Below are 20,770 nucleotides of genomic sequence, written 5' to 3'. Positions count from 1 at the left end.
AATGAACATTTTCTAAAACCAATTCGTTTTCTGCACTGACAATCAAACCCAAAGCTTCACGCATCCCAGGTAACTAATCTACAACACCTCCAAGTCTTTGTAAAACTTTTTTACGTCATTTTACTTAAATACTTACTAGATGCAAGACTTTTGTCAAGATTAATTCCTCCAAAGAGTTCTGTGAGGAATACATTTTCGTCACCATTAGCTTTTATTTCAGTTATAAAAATCAGTGAGCTTAGTCAACTTACTCTTTGAAATTGCTAGTTACTAGTTAATAGAAAATGGCTAGAACAATTACAGCTAAAATATGCTGTAACTTTAATTCAGTTGATAAATATTACAGTACTTAACTCTGAGCAAAAAAAAAGCCTATGGAGAAATCCTCTTGCCACTTCTTGTCCAACTACAAAAGAAATTGCCACTGCTGATGTCTTCTTCAGTAAGGAGTAAATGTGCTTAACATTTCTCAATTAACCACAGCCCCAGAAACTTATCAGAAATATTTAGAAACTTTTGTTTTTCAGATGTGTTCTTTTTAATTAATACTTAGCTGAGCTCCTGGTATACGGTGCAGTGCTTTTTTTTTTTTTTTTTTTTTTTTTTTTTTTTTTTTTTTTTGGCAAGAGTAGGTAACAAGACAGAAATTAAAAGTCTTTGATTTGGCCACAAGGCCTTATTTATTTTTAAAGTGGTACTAACCATAATACTGAACTGAATTTTACATTTTGTTTTATTTTCTGTGTGTTTTACTGGCACTTACAGCACCCACGGAAATCAGGGAAGAGTGTCAGATTCCTGGAGCTAGGGTGGTGGTGAGCTACCTTTGTGAATGCTGGGAACTGAACCTGGGACCTCCGGGAAAGCAGCAAATGCTCTTAACTGCTGAGCCATCTCTCCTACCTCACTGTTAAATTAAAAATAAAATGTGAAAGCCTAAAACCAACAATAAACCCACATTGAGACTTAATGCTGCTTGTGCTCTTGCTTTTTTTTTCTCCTTTTTTTGTAAAAAATGGATTAGCCTTGTTTTGACATCACTAATCTCATCACAGGCCTCACCAGGACCTTGTAGGCTTTGCTATGACCTTAATCAAGTATTAGCCCGGCATTGTAATTCCCGGCTCTACAAAATATGTCTTCAAAGGCTGAGCAGGCCATGCTGTGATTAATAAAGGCAGGAAGAGACGCACACGTGAAGCCAAAGGCAGCTCGGAATACAGCAGGTTGTACAGACTCTCACAGTCTTTATAAAAAAAAGGGGGGGGGGGCGGAGTGGAGTCCCTGGGTGTCTAACTAGAGATACAGAATATGAAGTTTGTGTCCGGGGGCTCAATTAGAGATGCTTTTTCAATGTTTTTGTCATCCCAAAGGAAGCTGCCAGAGACAGGCTTAAACTTTACTACTCAGGGACATCCTCGGCGTAGTTAACTCATCCTGTTTTGTTTAACTCTTACTTGGTCTTCACAAGGTAATTAACAACTAATTTGATAACAAAACGGAAATAAAAACAAGACGTAAAATGGGTGATATCTGCTTTGCGTAATGACCCCCAACAAGCGTTTCTTTCGTGAAAGAAAGAAAGAAAGGAAGGAAGGAAGGAAGGAAGGAAGGAAGGAAGGAAGACAAAACATGAAGTTTTCCCGCGGTATTGAAATCTATATGAACTTCATGAGACAGCTCGTTTGCTAGCCAATGAAAACCTTTAGATTGTAATGACTCATCCTGTTTGCTCCACCCACTCTCAAGGAACTGATTCAAAAACCCCGCCTAACGCCTGTGGTTTTCTATCAGGTCCGACACACGTCTATTTAAAGGGAAGCTGGGGGTCCTTTGTCTTTTATCATCACCATGTCTGGTCGAGGTAAGGGAGGAAAAGGTCTGGGCAAGGGAGGCGCCAAGCGGCACCGCAAGGTCCTGCGCGACAACATCCAGGGTATCACCAAGCCCGCCATCCGCCGCCTGGCCCGGCGCGGGGGAGTCAAGCGCATCTCCGGCCTCATCTACGAGGAGACCCGCGGGGTGCTCAAGGTCTTCCTGGAGAACGTGATCCGCGACGCCGTCACCTACACGGAGCACGCCAAGCGCAAGACCGTCACCGCCATGGACGTGGTCTACGCGCTCAAGCGCCAGGGGCGCACGCTCTACGGCTTCGGCGGCTGAGCCACGGCGGTTCTTCGCTTCAGTGTCGCAAAAGGCCCTTTTCAGGGCCACCCACTTACGCATGAGAAGAGTTGTCCACAGCTTCCTTCGGCTGAGTCGGTTGTTAGCCTGAAGCAGTGCGAGACAGGTCATTATTCCGCCCTACGTTTGTGAGGTGTACGTCACGTGTTCGGGTTTACATAACAGCTGGGAAGTCGGTGTCAGCAGCTTTGTCAGGTCCTGTAGACTTGAGCTAGGTACTAGAATTTGGCAGTTGCTAAGACTACAAGTCCATTTAATATACTAATAATGTTACGTAACATTAGGTTTAAAAGACTTACTGGGGAGGGAGAGATGAACAGCAAAGAGAAACGGGGAGGCTGGCGTGGTACATTTATCAGGCCTGGCGGTAAGTGATAACGTCAGAGGTTGCTAGGGCCCTGAAAGGCAGGCTTGGTGGCACGGCCTGTATGCTGACACCTTCATATCCTGAATTGTCTTAAATTTTCGTGTGAAATCGTAGAATGCTGGACGCACTGCCTTAGAATCTGTTCTTTGAAAGCCTGCCGTCTATCGCGTGAGGCCAGTTTTCTACTGTCGTCGTGTGATGACGTTAAAGCAGTCTACTTCAAGGTACTGGTCATTTAAGAGCTCGTTACCTTGCCTGGTAAATGACGCATATCGTCAAAATGTCAAGCAGAGGAGGAGGACAAGGGCCATCGTGTATAAGCGAGGCAAGAGCTCGCTCTACACATATTGAAAACATGTTTAGCTGTTAACTCGTTGTACACCATTAGGCCTACATACACAAAGATTCTATGTTGGAGGCAATCTGTTGATAGCTTGTTTATACATGAACCTGCATAGCTCTGCAATGGCTTTATGGACACGCGCGCCATGTTTGCGCAGATGCCGGAAGAGGGCGTCGTATTTTCAGGAAGCTGGAGTTATGGGCAGCTGTGAGCCATTAGTTGTGTTCTGATATCCAAACTCTGGTCCTCAAGAACACCAAGTGTTCTTGATTGAAAAATCTCTCATGCCACCCTCAACCAAGGCCTAGAATAGATGAATGTGAATTTAATATATGTGGTTTTCCTTAATGCATAAAACTGCTAAATCAGGAGTTTTTCGTGTTTTAAGAGAAAAGGTTGTTTTTTACGTTCTTCTGCCCAAACTAACCCTGTACTGTTTTTGTTATGTTGGGCCTTTCAATTCAAGCCCTAACATTTCATGAGATTCTTAGGGTTTTTGTGTTTTTCTTTGGAGGAGGGGAACATTGGTTTGTGTTTTGTTTTTCTGTGTAGCCTTGACTTTGTAGACCAGGCTGGCCTCGAACTCACAAAGATCTGCCTGCCTCTGCCTCCCAGAGTGCTGGGATCAGGTGTGCGCCACCGCACCAAGCAGAGCTCTTAAGTATTAATACTTCTCTTGTCCGTTTCATGAAGGCTGCATGTTATTTTTGTAAAATATACAAGACATTTCAACTATAACTTATATCAATGGTATTAAACTTTCTAAAGTGGGGGAAATGGAGCTTTGCTGACATACCGCACAACTACAAAAAATATCCAAGTTTTTTTTTTTAATCGCTTTTTTAATCCACCACTCAGGAAATCCTAAAAATTCAACTCAAGAATGGTGTCTTAAAGGGTAAACTTAAGTACAGTATTTGGTCAGAAGTAGCAGCTACTACTCATCTCTACCTTCTTCCTTGACGTGGTGGCGTTTCTAGAACAAAATTCATCCATTGTGTATTTCAACGGTGACCTTTATTCTAGTGTAAAATCACTAACGCACAGCCTGGAGATAGGCTACACCTAAGGGACCTCCACATGTTTTTACTGTAGGGTTTTGAAGACAGGTCGCCCTGAAGTGACGTCCCGCCTCTTAAAACTTCCAAGTGTTTTGCCATTTAAAAAAACCATGTAAGTGGCTCTTAAAAGAGCCTTTGGGGTTTTTGTTTTTGTTTTTGAAAAACTGGCTTTGAAGCTCACTTCCTCGCTGAGGCCTTCCTCAGGTCGGCCTTCTGCAACGTCATCTTGGCCTTCCCAGCCGCGCTGGGGTTGGCTGCCCTCGCCTGGCCGCCGGGGCTGTTCCGCGGCTGCACGCCCTTGGCCCCTTTGGCTTGCCGCCTGCCGCCTGGTGCCTTTGTGGGCGTGGCCTTTGGCTTCTTGACAACCTTGGTCTTACTGCTCTTGGGCGACCTCGAGGACCTGGGCAAGCCCAGCTTCTTGGCCTTAGCGGAGGCCGGTTTCCTGCCCTTGCCCTTCTCGGGCGCCGCCTTCCTGCTGAGCCGGAAGGAGCCGGAGGCGCCGGTGCCCTTGGTCTGCACCAGGACCCCGCTGTTCACCAGCCTCTTGAGCGCCAGCTTGATGCGGCTGTTGTTCTTCTCCACGTCGTAGCCGGTGGCCGCCAGCGCCTTCTTCAGGGCGGCGAAGGACATGCCAGCCCTCTCCTGGGACGTCGAAAGAGCCTCGGGAATCAACCTGGTAACCGAGAAAGTACGAGGTTTGCGAGCGGCCGCCAGGCCAGGCTTCTTCCCCCGCCTCTTGGATGGAGGTTTCTCCACTGAGGAGGTGGCCAGGCATCTGGAGGCCGCGGGAGCCATTTCTGACATCGTCAAGAATTGGTCTAGAACTACACACCCCGTGAGCAAAAGTGTAAAAGAGTGCCAACAACGCGGTGGGGGTGGGTGGGTGGGGGTCTCGGGGGGGGGGCCTTATATAGAGCAGGGCGCTCTGTGATTGGTGCATCCCCAGGAGCCTCCCCCGCCCCTGGAGTAGGGGCATTTGTGTTTCTTTTCCCCCCAAAAGTAGACTCTCACATGTGTGCTCACTGCAGGATTGCTCAGATCGAGACGCCAGGTGACCCACGGCGACTCGGATTGCACCCGGCTTTTTACCTTTTGTCGACATATGTTCCCGCATGCCAGAACTAGCGAGAAAAGCCCCTGAGTTTCAGTCGATTTCAAGAAAAAGAAGAAAATTTTGTCTTTTTCTTGCAAGTTCAAAAGTAACTTTTGGTAGAAAAAGTATCCAATGTCTTCGGAAGGGGTCTCCTACCTATTTGGCTTCAAACTGATGAAGACAGTTAGTTATGCAGGCCCTTATTCTTATTGAAATTATTTATATGTGTGACAGAAGTAACACAGATGTCTCACCGTGGAATTAGACGGTGTTCCTAGAATTATCTCAGAACTCCAGGATGAGGCCTTCTCAAAGGGAGCACGGCCTAATAAACAATCCACAAAGCCTGTGAGAAACATGGTCCTCCCATGAATCTTAAGAGAAGCTGCTCAGGATGCGGTTAATAGCATCTCATCGATGCCACCTGTGTAGCTAAGCCAGCCAACTTCAAGGCTGTTAACAACGGGGTTCGCCTCTCCTTCCTCCAACTGAACTCTTGACCACTCCCTCTGTCTTATCTACCCCTAGATGAACAGACACAGCCTCTGCCCCTTAATTATAAAATTTTAAAGCTGGAATCAGTTTACAATCTCTTCACGTGCCTGGGCTGGTAGGTGTGGCTGCAGATCTATTAGAGAAACGTTCGTCCCAGAGCTTACCCATGGGACACATATGGCAGGAAGAGTGAGTGCTCGTGGCTGGGCGTGGTGGAAACTAGCTTCTAGTTCCAGTGCTGGGGAGGGAGGAATGGCGTGGAGTTTGAAAGCACAGTAGGCTAGAAAATGAAAACCTTTCAAAAGAAGAGGAGAAAGAGCAGGGAACATGATACTCAAGTAGGAGGTAGGCACAAAACTCAGTCTGTTAGGGAGAAAGCTGAGACAAAGGTGTCCTATAACTGTGTTAACTGAAACAGAGCATGTGGCCCAGTGTGGCCAGCCATACAGCCCTGAGTCCTCTCTGAAGATATTTAACCCTTATGAAGCAGGGATCTTAACTTATGCTACAGAAAAGAATTTCAGAACAAATCAGTATGAGAAAAAGTTGGGGTTTATTAAGGGAAAAAAAAAAAAAAATGAAGGTGGCTAAGTGCCTGTTCTCAGGGAAAAGGTTTTGCCTGTGTCTTAAACGCCTATGTGGCTAGGCCTGGTGTGCAGAACTGTAAGCCCAGATACTTGAGAAAGGAGCCAAGGTTAAAGCAAGTCTGTACTGTAATTTCACAGACAGCCTGGTAAATTTTATAAGACCCTATCTCAATAATAATAATAATAATAATAATAATAATAATAATAATAATAATAAGTTAAAATAAAATAATAAAAAGCACACATAAAGCAATGGCGAAGAATCTCAGTAATAAAAATTGCTAGCATATGATAGAGCCTACGATCACAGTCTACCACTACATGCATGTGTGTGTGAACAAGCATAGGTTCCTGCATATTTGCATGTGTTTTGTGAGTTTTGGACATTACTCAACTAATATTTCAAAGTTTAATAAAGCAGTTCAAAAATTAAAATTTTATGAGGTATTACTTGTCTCTTTGCAAGAATTTCCTTTGGTTCATGAACTAGCAGGATTGTGGGTGAGATGCACTGCTCAGGGTTAGGGGTGAGAGGGGAGCGCTGGCTGATGTGCTCAAAGGTCACACTTTGTCCTTAAGCACAGTTTGCACGTTGTCATGTTGCTCTTGTTTGAGATGTTTATAACATAAACTAGACCTTGGAGTGGAGGCTGAGGTGAAGGTTCCCTACCGTGTCTTCTGAGGGGCCTCTCTCTCTGTCCTTTGTCACCAGAGATTAGGTTCTCAGCCCAGGGTCTATTTTGTGAAGGACCCTAAATGCTTGTGTGAGGAGGAAAAGCAAAACCAAACAAAACAACAACAACAAAAAGTGTTGATTTTTTTTTCTGGCCCAAGAGCCATTGAAAGTTCAAGAAAATTAACTATTATGTTATTGTAATATTTATCTAGACTTTATGTGTTTTGCATAATCAACACCATTTCTGATAAGGACTGGGTACATAATGTTGGGACTCTCTTGCAGAAACCTCAGAATGTCAAAGGCAGTGTCTAAGTGGACAGTATGGGGGAAAGTCAACATTTGAAATGTTTCCGAAGCAAAAACTGAAGGAGACATCAAATTTCTCGTAGCAAGATGACAAAAAGTTTTATTCTCCCTCTGTCTGTCACTCTTTCCCTCCCTCCCTCCCCCCCTCCAGAAAACAAGAACATCTTAATAAAGTACCTGAATTCATATATTTTATTCTAATGTGTTTCATTCAAAAAACAAAACACCCAGTTAGAGTAATGAGACTGAGTTCCATCTTGTCAGTACAATCTGATCTTCCACTAGGAAAGCAGGGTGTCTCTCTGAGCACTCGATGTATTTGACACGCACTTGGTTTCTCTGACCCTTGATCTCAGACCTTCTGGGAATACAGGCGTCAAGTAGACCTTTGCAGATTGACAGAACATGGAACAGGTGAGTTTAGTGAACTCTTAGGTTCTATACTTTAAAATCCAGAAAAAGAACTTGGATTCATATTTTTGCTCCAGCCAGCTGAAAATTACCATTTAAAAACTAAATATCACACACACACACACACACACACACACACACACACACACACACACACACACACACATCTGTCCAGGTTTGGTTTTTGTTTCACAGTGTATTACTATGTAGCCCAGGCTGTCCTTCAACACCCAATCTTTCTGCCTCAGCATCTTCAGTTAGCAATGGGGTTACTGGCCACTACCCCACACCTGCCTCCATTTTTCTTTTCTTTTTTTCTTTTTTTTTTTTTCTTTTTCTTTTTTTTCTTTTTCTCTTCTTTTCTTTTTGAACAGCACTTGTAGGGGTTGAGCACAGTGCCATGCACATGACACACGCACGACACACACACACACACACTGTAGCTACATCCTTAGCCTATCCATTTCAGTTGGTTGATTTAAGTTTTTCCTCTCGCGAAGAAAAGAAGGGAAAGATTTATAAATGAAGATTTGTGACTTGCATGCTCTGCATTCCACAAGAACAGGGACTCAAAGTCACTAAAAACGCAACGCTATTTACATAGGTGTTATTGCATTCATAAATAAAATGTTACTTCTCCAGAAATCGTGACTTCTAACCGTATTTAGTTACTTACGTGGCATATTTAGTATGTACATCATGCATTCACACATCACAAACACTTAAAGGCTTTCTTTTGCTAGGAGTATTTTAATTTTCTACTTCTGTGTGTCTTATCACAAATTTCTACAGTGAACATTCTTTCAGTAGAAATTTTAGCCAGATGCTTGTCAGCTGTTCCTCGAGTTTTGAAAACATGTCCGTTAATCTGCGAGTATCACCCGTTTCCACATCTCATTAGTCAGAGGCGACAATATCCAGGGCTGATGAGCGGTAGGGAAGATGTCAGGTCTCCTCCTCCTGTAGACAGAGAGAGAAGGCTGCCTCACTGGAGCTGCTCTGCCTGAAGGGAGACACAATGGCAATTAGCATATATTAGTTTTTTTTTAGAGACAGGCAGTGTGCTGAGAAGCCTACAAATACCATTCAATGGTTTAGTGATCACAACCACATTGTGACATAACTACTGCTGCTCCCCTCCTGGTGACAGAAGATGACGTTTAGCAACAAAGAGATTGGTTTCCCCAGGTGCTGTTGGATGCTGGGCCTGTGCAGTAAACTTACCCCTGTATTCCTTGAGCCTGGTGTAGTCAAGGATTAATGGGATCTGTCTAATTAGTGTTCCTGGAGTTCCATTTGATGGATGCCTTAAAGGATTAGGAAGCTATCAGGTGAAAAATGAGAGTGGGGGTTGTCCCAAAGGGCAGCATTGCACTGCCCAGGTGCATGTAAGGTGCAAGGTGTGAGCACTGCTTGACCAGGAGCTCCGTGAAGCTGCCTGTGCAGGACCGCATGAGGACAGTTTGAAAAAGTATTGTTTGTTAACCCCACATGAAGCAGGCATTGAGTTTCCAGAAACCTCCATCTCTCAAATGTTCATCCCTTCAGGCAGCTGTTGGAGAGGTCACTTTTATCTTCCTTTACAATAAATGAAACTGTCTAAGGGGAAAGTGCCAGCCCCCTCCATTCTTAGTCTATTTGAGGGGTGTCAAAAATGTATTTTCCTCTTCCTCTTGACAAGTAAACAACAATGTATCTTAAATTATGCTTTTTACATGTTCAAGTCCATGTATACAGGGAACGTATACAGGGTCTACACAACAGACAACTTTCTCTAATAGCTGTGAGCTGACATGTTAGTCTGGCAGGGAGTGTGCTGAAGTTAAGCTCATCAAATGACTTGTAACTGTGACTCTCACTTGGCCCATATAACACCCAAGCTGCCACTTTTTTAAGAAAGATTTCCTTTCATGATATGTTCTGTGCACTTACAAAAAGCTGGCCTTTGGTGGTTTCTGACAGGCACTGTCAGGAGGAGGCTGGTGACAGCAGAGGGGAATGGAGGCAAGGAGATCCTCTCTCCCTTCCTCCACCCTCCCTCCTACCTCAGGGTATAACTGTGAAGGCCCAGGAGCTCACTGCACTTCCTCCCGCATATTAGTTTTAACAAATCCAAGTGTACAAAATCTTTTGTAAGCACATTTGGAAGGACATTAAACTTAGGAGCTGGAGGACCGGCTCAGTGATTGGGAGTGCCAACAGGAGGACATGAATTCCCAGCACCTAATAACAAGCCAGGCATCTCCACAAATGCCTCTGACCCCAGCTCTAAGTAGGGGCAGAGAGGCATGGTAGGATTTGCTGGCTTCCAGCCTGGCCAAAAAGACCCATGACCCAGGCTCGGCAGGGAGAGACCCTGCTTCAAGGGAACAAGCAGAGTGCTAGCAGGAGAGTCTACTCGATCCTTCTCTCAGCACGCAAGCACAGGCATGCATATCTGTGCACTCACATGTCCATACACGCATGAGAGAGAGAGAGACAGAGACAGAGATAGAGATGGAGAGAGACAGACAGACAGACAGAGAGACAGAGACAGAGAGAGACAGAGAGAGACGGAGATTTTTTTAAAGGTAACAAACTTAAGGACTGTGCTGGAAAGAACCACAGCTCTCCTTCAAGTGTTCACACACACACATTTCATACCTACTTCTTTAAATGCCAACAATAGAGTCAGTCCAAACAATGGCAGGGAAGTAAAGACCTGCACTGGGGCTAGACCAAAAATAGAATTAATCAGTCTATACTTGTCTTTGCTTTAATCCCTCAAGCATTCCTCCAGTTAACATTGTGTTCTCTGAGGATTAAGCAAGTGAAACACTCCCAACAGTGCCGGGAACATAGGAAGCACTGTGTTATGTTTAACTACTAAGTACAGCGAACATGTGCATCAGTGTTTGAGGTTTTATATTTGTGGCCATGCATAATCCTCACATGCTATGCAAATAGAATTAGATTAACCGTAGTTTGCAGTTGGTCTTCCCAGCTGAGGTAGAAGGTCATAGGGGTGGGCACTTTTGTCCTCCACCAACAAGACAAGTCTCTGGTGAGGGCTCCTTAGCAGTGATCCAACCGGGCAGGGGAAAAGGAAAGAATTCCCCTTAAATCACTGCGAAGATTCTGCCTACACCTAACCCACCCTAGATGCACTTACTAAGAACCATTGTGTTCTCTTTAATAAGAACGGACAGGGAAATGAAGGCAGCATATCTTAAAGAAAGTATCGGAGGAACCAGACTTGTTAAACACACAAGCCTGTTTTCTTCGAAGAAAAATGCTGGAGTGGATATTGTCTGATAACCTTGTGATCTTTTTGCTATTCTGTGGATCCAGCCTCCTCAAATCCTCCAATATCCTGAGCATTGTTTAGGCCCTAATCCTGAGCCTTGTCTCTCAGTAAATAAAACCCATGCTTGTTTAAAAAAAAAAAAAAAAAAAGAGGTTCCGTGTCCTTCTCCATCAACAGAATCCACCCTTGTGCTTATTACAAAGCCTCCTTAGGCCCTTGCCCCAAGTCAACAGAGGCCGGTTTTATGGTAGAGGTTGCAGAAGTGTTGCTACTTTGCTAGGGAGTTTCTTTGTAGCTATGCCTAAAGCTTCACTGTAATCAGTGCCACAGGAAAACCTTTCCCCTTAGTTCTACTGTGTTTGAATGTGAAAGACAATAAGCCCTGAGGTCAGACCCTGGGAGTTCTTGATCCAGCACCTGCTAAGGTGGTTCTGACTCTAGTTTCATTCTTCATTTCACAGGATTGTTTCCCACTGGCCATGATGCTTGTAGGGTCCCCCCTCCTCAGCAAGTAACGAGGACAGAAAGAGGAAGGTTCCTATGTTGGAGCCTCGTTTATTCCCCACATGGGTGGTGACCAGTCTGCATTTCTTTGTTTCCCCTGGCAGGAGCTGGGGCTAACTGAAGGCCAGCCAATGGTGGGTAGAATGTCACTCCCATGCCTGGTTCTCTTTCAAAGCACGTGTCTGCTAGCCTGTGTTGTCTGGGACCCAGGGACATCCAAGGTACCAGGCGGAAAAAGACTTTCTTCTTGAAAGTCTGTGTTAGAAACTCATCCCTTCCTTAAGATGAGACATCTTCCAGTGGAGTAATAAGTGTTTGGTGCTCCCCACTGAGCTTCGGGGGCCAGCAGATGTGGCGGCAAGCACCGTTTACCTTGGTTTGATCTGATCTTTATCTGTGAAAACAGATTCAACACTTTTATCCAAAGCCACACAGAGTCTCCATTATTCCATCATGGCTAGAACTTAATGCCGCCCTGTTCTACTCAGCGATTGCACACCCCATCCTCAGGTGGGCGTGGTGGCCTTCACTAGCCACAATCGGGAGCAAAGACAGGTGGATCTGTGAGTTCGAGGCCAGCCTGGTCTACAGAGTGATTCCAGAACTGCCAAGGCTACAGGAAGAAAGAAAGAAAGAAAGAAAGAAAGAAAGAAAGAAAGAAAGAAAGAAAGAAAGAAGACAACAAAGGTGAGGCTTTGGGACCTAGCTGGCTTCCTGAAGGGTCCTAGAGAGCAGGACCTCACACTCTGCACTCTCCATTGGCTGATGCTCCCCTCTGCCTATATGCCTTATTTCCCAGCCTGCCACTGTTTGGTTCTCCAGGGCGCTCAGGCTCCCTCAGCCTGGCTCTTTTTCATCCCTGTGTTCCCTGCCTGACTCTACACAGAGTCCAGCTCCCTAAGGAGGGAAGTTACTGATTTTGTCACTTAATCTGCACACATGTAAAGCAGCATTTGAAGTGTAGAATGCATTTTTTTAACTTATTTTAAAAACTGAATCTATTCAGTTGTGGTGTGTGTGTGTGTGTGTGTGTGTGTGTGTGCGCGCACACACACACACACACACACACACGCACACACACGCACACACACACGCACACACACACACACACACACACACACACACACACACACACGCACGCACACCTACTGTGTAGCAGGCTGAGCTAGTTACCTTAGGAATGCTGTGGTAACTAAACCAGAGGACAGAGTCCACTGAGGTTACAGACAGCTAATGACAAGTCCAAATTGCACAGTGTTGTTTTACAGAGCAGGTGAGAAAGTGTTGTTTAGGTGTCTCCAAGGAAGGAAGTGCCCATGCAGATGCCTGCAATTGGGGGGGGGGGGGGGGGAGCTCGACATACGGGGAAAAAAAAGGATGGTGGAGGGGGGGCCCATCAAGAAATCCAGCAGTTGAGGAAAACAAGGAACAGGCAAGGATGGGCCTGTGCCTGTAATAGGCAACATGGCAGGGAGGAGCAAGGGGCCCTACAGAACCAGCCTTTCCAGACACGTGTGGCCCAGGTGTGTGTAGAGGATCCTAAAGGAAAAGCTCTTCCAGCCCACTCCAGAAACACTCACCAAGTCAGCTCAGATGTCAGTGTGAAGGAGGCTATTACCTATTCACTTAACACCCAGCTGATTAACATTCCTCTTTATGTTTAGAATTGACTGGGCCAAAAGACCAGCCTCTAGAATCACCAACACTTATCTTTAAAACCTCTAAGAAGTGCATTTCTGTTCCACACTGAAACTGGCAGTGTTTTATTTGTTGTTTCTAATGTTTCTTTTTTAACCTGAATCATCTATGTAGACTTCCTAAGCACTTTTATAATTTATATCTCATATGTTTATAATTTTATATTCAGCTCAGTGTATTAAAGTTCAAAAGGATGTGTAAAATGTAGAGCCCAATATCCATAATCTCAATTGTTTAAGAGGGTATAACAGTAGAATTGGACATGTGTTAAAAATTAAAATGAAGCCGGGCGTGATGGTGCACGCCTTTAATACCAACACTCAAGGAGGTTGGGGCAGGTGGATCTTTCTGAGTTTGAGGCCGCCTGGTCTACAAAGTGAGTCCAGGAGAGCCAAGGCTACACAGAGAAACCCTGTCTCAGAAAAAAAAAAAAAAAAAAAAGAAAGAAAGAAAAAGAAAAAAAAGAGGAGGCGGAGGAGGAAGAAAAGAAAAAAGGAAATTAAAATTAAAATGTTTGGCCTGAAATAGTGAAGAAAATGTGAGGAAAATATACACAAGAAAATAGAGAGGAGAAAAAGAAAAATAACAATAAAGGACTATTTGTTACTTTCTTGTTCCTGTGACAAAATGGCTGACAAAGCACCTGAAGAAAGGAATGCTTATTGTAACTCACAGTACAGTCCATCATGCCAGGCAAGGCAAGATGGCAGGAGTGGGTGGCATCTGGTCACAGTGCATCCACTGTCTGGAAGCAGAGATCACTTTCTCCTTTTTATTCTGTCTGTAACCTCAGCTCATGTAATGGCACTACCTCCACCCAGGGTTAAGTCTTCCTAGACATGGCCTCACAGACACATGCAGTGTAGACACGGCATCACAGACACATGCACTGTTGGGTTTCCATGGTGATTCTAAAGTCCGCCAAATTGTTAATCATGGTTAAGCATCACAAACGTTCTATTTTATTTTATTTTATTTTATTTTTGTCCTTGGATCCATTTATTTTACTGCTGGGGGGAGATGCAGCCCTGGAGCACAGACAACATGCTCTACAAACTGCGTATTGGGATCTAGGGCTACACAATCCACTAGGAGAGCCAACACCCCCACTTTTTTATTTTTATTTTTATTTTTATTTTTATTTTTTGAGAGTTTGGGTGCATATCACTCACATGTCTGGTGCCAATGGAGACTAGAAGAGGCGTCGAACCCTCTGGAATTGGCACCACACATTTGGGTGCTGGAATCTGAACACAGGTCCTCTAGAAGAGCAGGCAATTGACCATTGAGCGAGCTCTCAGTTCCTCCACTCCTTTTTTCCACTCAGAACTAAGGAGTTTTAAGACTTCCCTTTTCCTTGTTTATACTTGACCACAGATGGAAAGGCTCAGCAAGAGGATGTTTAGAATCTATGTACCTCAGTGAGTTTATCCAGCCTTGTAGAGCAGGTGGGAGGCAGCTGTGGGCTTCTCTCAGCCACCCAGGGTGCACAGCTCAGTTAAAGGAATTTCTAATGCCCTGAATTTGACATTACTGGGAGTGTCTAAAAAAAGTGCTAAATCTAAACACCTTGGGGATAATTATTTTTAATCTTTGTAGTAAGAATGTTCCTAAAGAGATTATGTGTGGAAGATAAAAAATACATTTTTCTCAACCTGATATTTTTATCTAAACTCTATTGCAATTTGTAAAATTCCATCTCTCATTCTGATAGATGGACTATTCCCAAGATTTTGATATTACGCTGTTAAGTCCTTTTAATAATAAGAGTGAAACAAAAACAAACAAACAAAGCCAGACGAAAGCTGGGCGCAGTGGCACACGCCTACAATCCCAGCACTCTGGAGGCAGAGGCAGGCAGATCACTGTGAGTTCGAGGATAGCTTGGTCTACAAAGTAAGTCCAGGACAGCCAAGACACAGAGAAACCCTGTCTCAAAAAGCCAATTAAAAAAAAAAAAAAGATGAAAAATGTAAAAACGTTGTCAGACCATAGCAGATAGCATGTGCATAGATTCAAGATCTTTAGCCTTGACCCGGCAAGATGGCTCAGAGAGTAAAGGTGTTGCTACCAAGCCCAAAGATCTGAGTTTGATGCCTGGGAACACCAAGTTGGCAGAGAAAGTGAACTCTCTCAACCCACCAGAAGCACACAAAATAGATAAAATGTGATTTTTAAAGGGAAAACCATGTTTTTTACCTTTCTCTGGTATAACTGTCTCTGGATAACTTTCTTTCTTTTCTTTCTTTCTTTTTTTTTTTTTTTAACCTATCCTAAATTGAAGTTCTGAGTTCATGATATTAGAACTGGCAAGATGCTTTCTACATTGGGAAAAAACAAAAAACAAAAACCTTTCTCCATTGCCACTTAGTGACAATGTTCCCCACACCCAGAAGATGCTTTGCAATGTTACACTAATTAGCTGCATTTACTTCTAGAAGGTGGGTGCTAGACCCATTATTCTCAAAGCGCAGGTGACACTACTGAGTCAGAAACTGTAAGTGATTTGCCTGGTCCCTGTGAGCACACATGATGAGCCGCCTGCAGCGGGTTGAAGTTCAACCTCAGAGGCTTTACTTTTTCAACACATAACAACGCATTGCAGTGATTTTACTGGCATGAACCAGCTTTCAGCTCAGTGTTTTTCACTTCACGTTTCTTTCACTCCTCACCCTGCCTTTCCAGTGGGTAACTATTGTATCCTGCAAGGCCAGTTAGGTGGCATTTGTCAATACCTCAAGGACAGTCAGTTAATTGTCAGCACTGCACCACCACCTGGTATTCCTCCAGGTTTTGTTGTTGTTGTTGTTGTTGTTGTTGTTGTTGTTGTTTTGTTTGTTTGTTTTTCTTTTTAACAAGAGGCCTGAAAATTAAACTTTGCTCTTCACACAGCTCAGCAAGTACTGAATTATTTCCTTGGTACTCTTCTCAAAACAATTTGTAAAGACACAAGTAGACAGTCCCTGGGAACGCAAATGCAACTAAATGTTTAGCTTCCTAATCTTTCTTTGCAGTGTGAAGGAAAATGCTTGTTACCAAGACAAATGGGAATGGCACAAAACTTTTCTTGCTGCTGCTATAGAACTCTTCCTGTACTATTATGAACTTCGACCTTGAATTTCAGATTAGTAAAGAACTGATCATTGCATTAAGATATGAGGATAAATCCCAACTACATAAAAATAAAACAGGGACAGTCTCGCTGTAGAATAGTATGTACTGAACTGAATTACTGTGTTACTTGACAGTGCCAACTTCTTCAAACAGAGTAAACCTAATTGTTACATTGTACGCTCATTTGTTTTCCTCTGTAGCTAGGAAACTTGGTAGCAATTAAAGACAGCCTTTAAACAAAGCAAGCAATTATGTTTCCCTCTAGAGACACTAACAAGCCCCAATCTCAAACCTGCCTGGCTCTCTAGGCCCATGGTGTAACCTCCATTATCTTTCAGTCCTACAAATCTAAAGTAGCTAAAGCAAAGACAGCTGGTGCCATCCTAAATTGAAAGAACAGTGTTTTCTAATTTGTTACCTCACTATAACCTCTGTAACAACAGGGGACTTCCACAGAGCAAACATTTCAATTTCTTATATTTTGCAGCCTCTAAATTATATACTAAATAATATCCAAAGATGAAGCATTAATTCATTCCATTTAATACTCATCTAAGTTCTTTTTTTTTTTTTTCCCAGACAGGGTCTCTCTGTGTAGCCTTGGCTGTCCTAGACTCACTTTGTACACCAGGGTGGCCTCGAGAACTCACAGCTATCCACCTGTCTCTGCCTCCCAAGTGCTGGGATTAAAGGCATGCGCCACCATACCCGGCTTCATCTAAATTCTTAAAGTAAAGTGAATTCAGCTTTTAAGCTGACATATTAACTCCTTATCACTTGTTGTTTAAAATGTTATTCTATTTTTTAAATTACTGCATGATTTTATTTAGTTCAATCATATGTTTAAATATTTATATTAAAAAGTGATTTTATTCAACTAAATAAATCTAGTGGGAAAAGTTGGTAAAATTAAGGTTGTCTTTTTTTTTCTTATACAATAAGCCCTAGATTTCTGTAAACTATATTGTTTTGCTAACACTTTTACATTATAATAAAAGATCCATCTTAACACAATTAAGCCAAAAATGCAATTATGAATAGTTTGAGTCCAAACTTTAAGAGGGCACACCTTAATTTAAGACCTGAAAATGTGGAGTAGTTTACAATTGTTTTTAATTAATTAAAGTTGATATATTTTTTAAACCCTGAATAAAAAACAATTTATACTTCAATCACATAATTCCATTTCCTGCTGAGATAGACAATGTGCTTAAAGTTACTTCTAATCATAAAATAGCAAATATTCATAGCAGTTGTGTAAATTAGAGGAGTTAACTGGAACAACAGAAGAGGCCGGAGATCAAAGAACACGGATATAGGTGTCTATTGAAGTATTCCGATTAAAGGGACAAAGGCATTGATTGGTTTTAAGCCAGAGGTCCTGTAGGGAGCATTGTTCAGAACAGGAGGGATCTTCAGGTCCTCTTTCAAATTCGGTACCATTCTACTGTTTTGCCACGCCCCTTATAATAAACTCATTACAGTTTAAGTCAGACTGTTTTATACATAGCAGAAGCAGCGTGTCTCAGCAGGCAAGTGTGTGCAGTTTCTCACTGCCCTCTGGAACCTAGCAATAAAAAGATCACAGCCAAGAATCCTGCCTGCATGTGGCAATCAGGCATGGAATTACCAAATACTGTTTCTCTGATTTCTTCTTGTCTGGAACTGTCTTGTTTGGGTCTATGCTTCGTTAAAATCAAGTTACTGGAGGCAGCTATTTTATGTCTACATTCTCTCTCATACCCATCTGAACTCACATAAACTCCATGCGTCACATGTATGCACACAAAGGGTTTTGGAAGGAGATAAAAAGGGCAAGGAACACAAAGAAATAGCATGAATCTCGCCAAGGAAAAGAAGGAAAACCACCGACTCTGACCTGTTGTCAAATGCAGAGACCTGGGAACCCTTTGTACACTTTTGAGCCCGATTTGTGGTCCCTCTGGCACCAAATGAGAACAGCAACAACAACAACAACAAAGCAGGAGAGTTGTGCGAGGAGGAAGCTGCAGCACGAAGCGGGGAGACAGAAGGCACCAGAAGGCTGAAAGGCTCCCCACACTGCTAGCTTATAATGTAGATCTACACAGTACAGCTTCTAGAGAGAGATGATGCAGGAAGTGATTAGCCTGGCGTTGACTTCTATCAGAGGGAGAGCGAGCTACTGTGCTGTTTGCTTTAACAGACAAGGCATGGTTTATAAAGGAAATGGGTCCGGCGGAAGTACACTGAGCCTGAGTACAGGCAGAATTTGTGGCCAAAATTCATCAGTGGGCAGTTAGGGCGAACGGAAATTCTATTAGTACTTCATCCGGACAAGCAGAGGACTAGAAAATTCCGCTAAGGACTCTGAAATTCTTTTTCTTTTTGAATTGTTAAGTCAACGGCAATGACGCTGATTTCGGAATTTCTTACGTAAGTCATATGCTTCCTTCCAGTTTACCCTTTCACCACGGCGCTCTTCCCTTCACTCCTCTCTAAGCTTTCGTGTCACTGGGACTATGAAAATGAATATACCTTGGACAAAGTACTCTAGCGACAGACGTGACAAATTGCTACATCTGCACTTAAAACAGTTCAGTGTTTTCATTTCTCACCAGAACCTCAGGCCAGCGACTGTGTCCGAGGTCTCCTTCATAATGTCTGACATTTCAATATATTCTATTAAGGTACCAAAACCGGATCTAAGCTCTCAGAGGCCAAGTAACATTGTAGTCAAATGTTGTTAAATATGAAAAACATGTCCTTTGTGACAGGCTCCTCCAAAACGAAAGCAAACTTGAAAACATTTCTTCCCAAAATCATTTGGAACAAAGACAAACCTCCAATGGTTAGAGCACTACCGAGTCTACTTCTCATTTTTTCTAGCGTCACTCCTGTCCTACAATCTTTAGTTCTGGTGGGCTTACTCGGGGTCACCGGAAGTGACAATTACAAAGACCTGAAAGGGAAGTTTTCCCCACAAAGCATCTTTTCCTAAAAAGTGAAAAACTTAAGGATGGCGAGTTAAGTTTAAAACCTAGTTTCCTTTTCCCTTACCCGTTTGAAACATAGATACACCCCGTCACCTCCATTTTAGGTAAATCTTAATTATGCTGACTGCAGTGTTCGACACAGCTCTTTTTTTGAGAAGGTGGGTGGCTCTGAAAAGAGCCTTTGGAATACGGAATATAGGCTTACTTGGCACGATTACTTGGAGCTGGTGTACTTGGTGACGGCCTTGGTGCCCTCCGACACGGCGTGCTTGGCCAGCTCCCCGGGCAGCAGCAGGCGCACGGCCGTCTGGATCTCCCGGGACGTGATGGTCGAGCGCTTGTTGTAGTGCGCCAGGCGCGACGCCTCGCTGGCGATGCGCTCGAAGATGTCGTTGACGAACGAGTTCATGATGCCCATGGCCTTGGACGAGATGCCCGTGTCGGGGTGCACCTGCTTCAGCACCTTGTACACGTACACGGAGTAGCTCTCCTTGCGGCTGCGCTTGCGCTTCTTGCCGTCCTTCTTCTGCGCCTTGGTCACGGCCTTCTTGGAGCCCTTCTTCGGGGCGGGAGCGGACTTGGCGGGTTCAGGCATCTTCAAATCTGTAATAACCGGAAGCTAAATGTGGGTTGGAAGCCGACTTCTCCTACTTATAGGGCGTTTATGCTAATGACGGGTTTCGAACGAGTCTTACCCAATTGGAAGAAGAAAAATCAGGGGCCTGGGAGAGGGTGGAATTATGCAAATGAGGTTTGCAGATACAGATTTCCTATTGGCTATATCAATGAGCTCCTGTGTAACCAATCAAATAGTGGAGTTTACTACCCGGGTACCTACTATAAAAGCAGCCATGTTCCGCCGACCTTAGTACTCAGTTTTGTTTCTTTGACTTTTTTTCTTATCACAAAATTACTATGTCTGGACGCGGCAAACAGGGCGGCAAGGCGCGCGCCAAGGCCAAGACACGCTCGTCTCGCGCCGGCCTGCAGTTCCCCGTGGGCCGCGTGCACCGCCTGCTGCGCAAGGGCAACTACTCGGAGCGGGTGGGCGCCGGCGCCCCGGTCTACCTGGCGGCCGTGCTGGAGTACCTGACGGCCGAGATCCTGGAGCTGGCCGGCAACGCGGCCCGCGACAACAAGAAGACGCGCATCATCCCGCGACACCTACAGCTGGCCATCCGCAACGACGAGGAGCTCAACAAGCTGCTGGGCCGCGTCACCATCGCGCAGGGCGGCGTCCTGCCCAACATCCAGGCGGTGCTGCTGCCCAAGAAGACCGAGAGCCACCACAAGGCCAAGGGAAAATAAGTCCAGCCTCTGGTTCTTAGTATATAAAAAACAAAGGCTCTTTTCAGAGCCCCCACTGCTTCAAAAAAAGGGTTGAACAGCAGACACTAATGAAATAATCCCTACCACCAACTTGGTGGTGTGGGCTTAGACATGACCCGTTAGTTTTATATCTACAGTCTTAATGACTGCTTACACTTAATTTCGTAGGTTTATTGACCAAGGTCGATAGGCCCTCATAGCTTACTAAACAAGTGAGGAAAGCTAAAAGCAAAGATCTTTTACCAGGATTTCCAGATTCTAGTCAATCTCACTATAAAGTCTACTTTAATTTGGCACTTTGTCCTAACGCGCAAGAACTTTAGTGTTTCCCAGTTTAT

The 20,770-nt window shown here is 44.0% G+C and overlaps 5 protein-coding genes across 5 annotated transcripts in view; 2 read left to right on the top strand and 3 right to left on the bottom strand.

Annotated features, from left to right (window-relative positions):
- LOC127209174 (histone H2A type 1-B) overlaps positions 1–20,770 on the bottom strand; it is a 190,752-nt gene that overhangs the window by 47,034 nt on the left and 122,948 nt on the right. The window lies entirely within an intron of this gene.
- LOC127209475 (histone H4) lies at positions 1,840–2,170 on the top strand. Its single transcript, XM_051169129.1, has one exon. It carries the CDS (start codon positions 1,852–1,854, stop codon positions 2,161–2,163), a length of 312 nt encoding a protein of 103 aa, XP_051025086.1. The 5' UTR covers positions 1,840–1,851; the 3' UTR covers positions 2,164–2,170.
- H1-6 (H1.6 linker histone, cluster member) lies at positions 4,096–4,825 on the bottom strand. The gene has a single exon (XM_051168652.1). It carries the CDS (start codon positions 4,757–4,759, stop codon positions 4,133–4,135), a length of 627 nt encoding a protein of 208 aa, XP_051024609.1. The 5' UTR covers positions 4,760–4,825; the 3' UTR covers positions 4,096–4,132.
- LOC127209277 (histone H2B type 1-F/J/L) lies at positions 8,421–19,708 on the bottom strand. Its single transcript, XM_051168868.1, has 2 exons — positions 19,309–19,708; positions 8,421–8,529 (listed from the first exon to the last, which is right to left on the bottom strand). Exon 1 carries the CDS (start codon positions 19,696–19,698, stop codon positions 19,318–19,320), a length of 381 nt encoding a protein of 126 aa, XP_051024825.1. The 5' UTR covers positions 19,699–19,708; the 3' UTR covers positions 8,421–8,529; positions 19,309–19,317.
- LOC127209183 (histone H2A type 1-B) overlaps positions 20,019–20,770 on the top strand; it is a 92,307-nt gene continuing 91,555 nt past the window's right edge. The window contains exon 1 of the mRNA XM_051168770.1: positions 20,019–20,267. Coding sequence (XP_051024727.1) covers positions 20,019–20,267 — 249 coding nt within the window. The remainder of the gene's footprint in view (positions 20,268–20,770) is intronic.

The sequence above is a fragment of the Acomys russatus genome, chromosome 3 (assembly GCF_903995435.1).
Source record: "Acomys russatus chromosome 3, mAcoRus1.1, whole genome shotgun sequence".
Taxonomy (NCBI): Eukaryota; Metazoa; Chordata; class Mammalia; order Rodentia; family Muridae; genus Acomys; species Acomys russatus.
The sequence above is the reverse complement of the archived record's forward strand: the minus strand, read 5'-3'. Positions and strand labels throughout refer to the sequence as shown.

Coding starts and splice junctions, on each gene's coding strand:
- LOC127209475 (XM_051169129.1), top strand. CDS start 1,852: ATGTCTGGTCGAGGTAAGGGAGGAAAAGGTCTGGGCAAGGGAGGCGCC.
- H1-6 (XM_051168652.1), bottom strand. CDS start 4,759: ATGTCAGAAATGGCTCCCGCGGCCTCCAGATGCCTGGCCACCTCCTCA.
- LOC127209277 (XM_051168868.1), bottom strand. CDS start 19,698: ATGCCTGAACCCGCCAAGTCCGCTCCCGCCCCGAAGAAGGGCTCCAAG.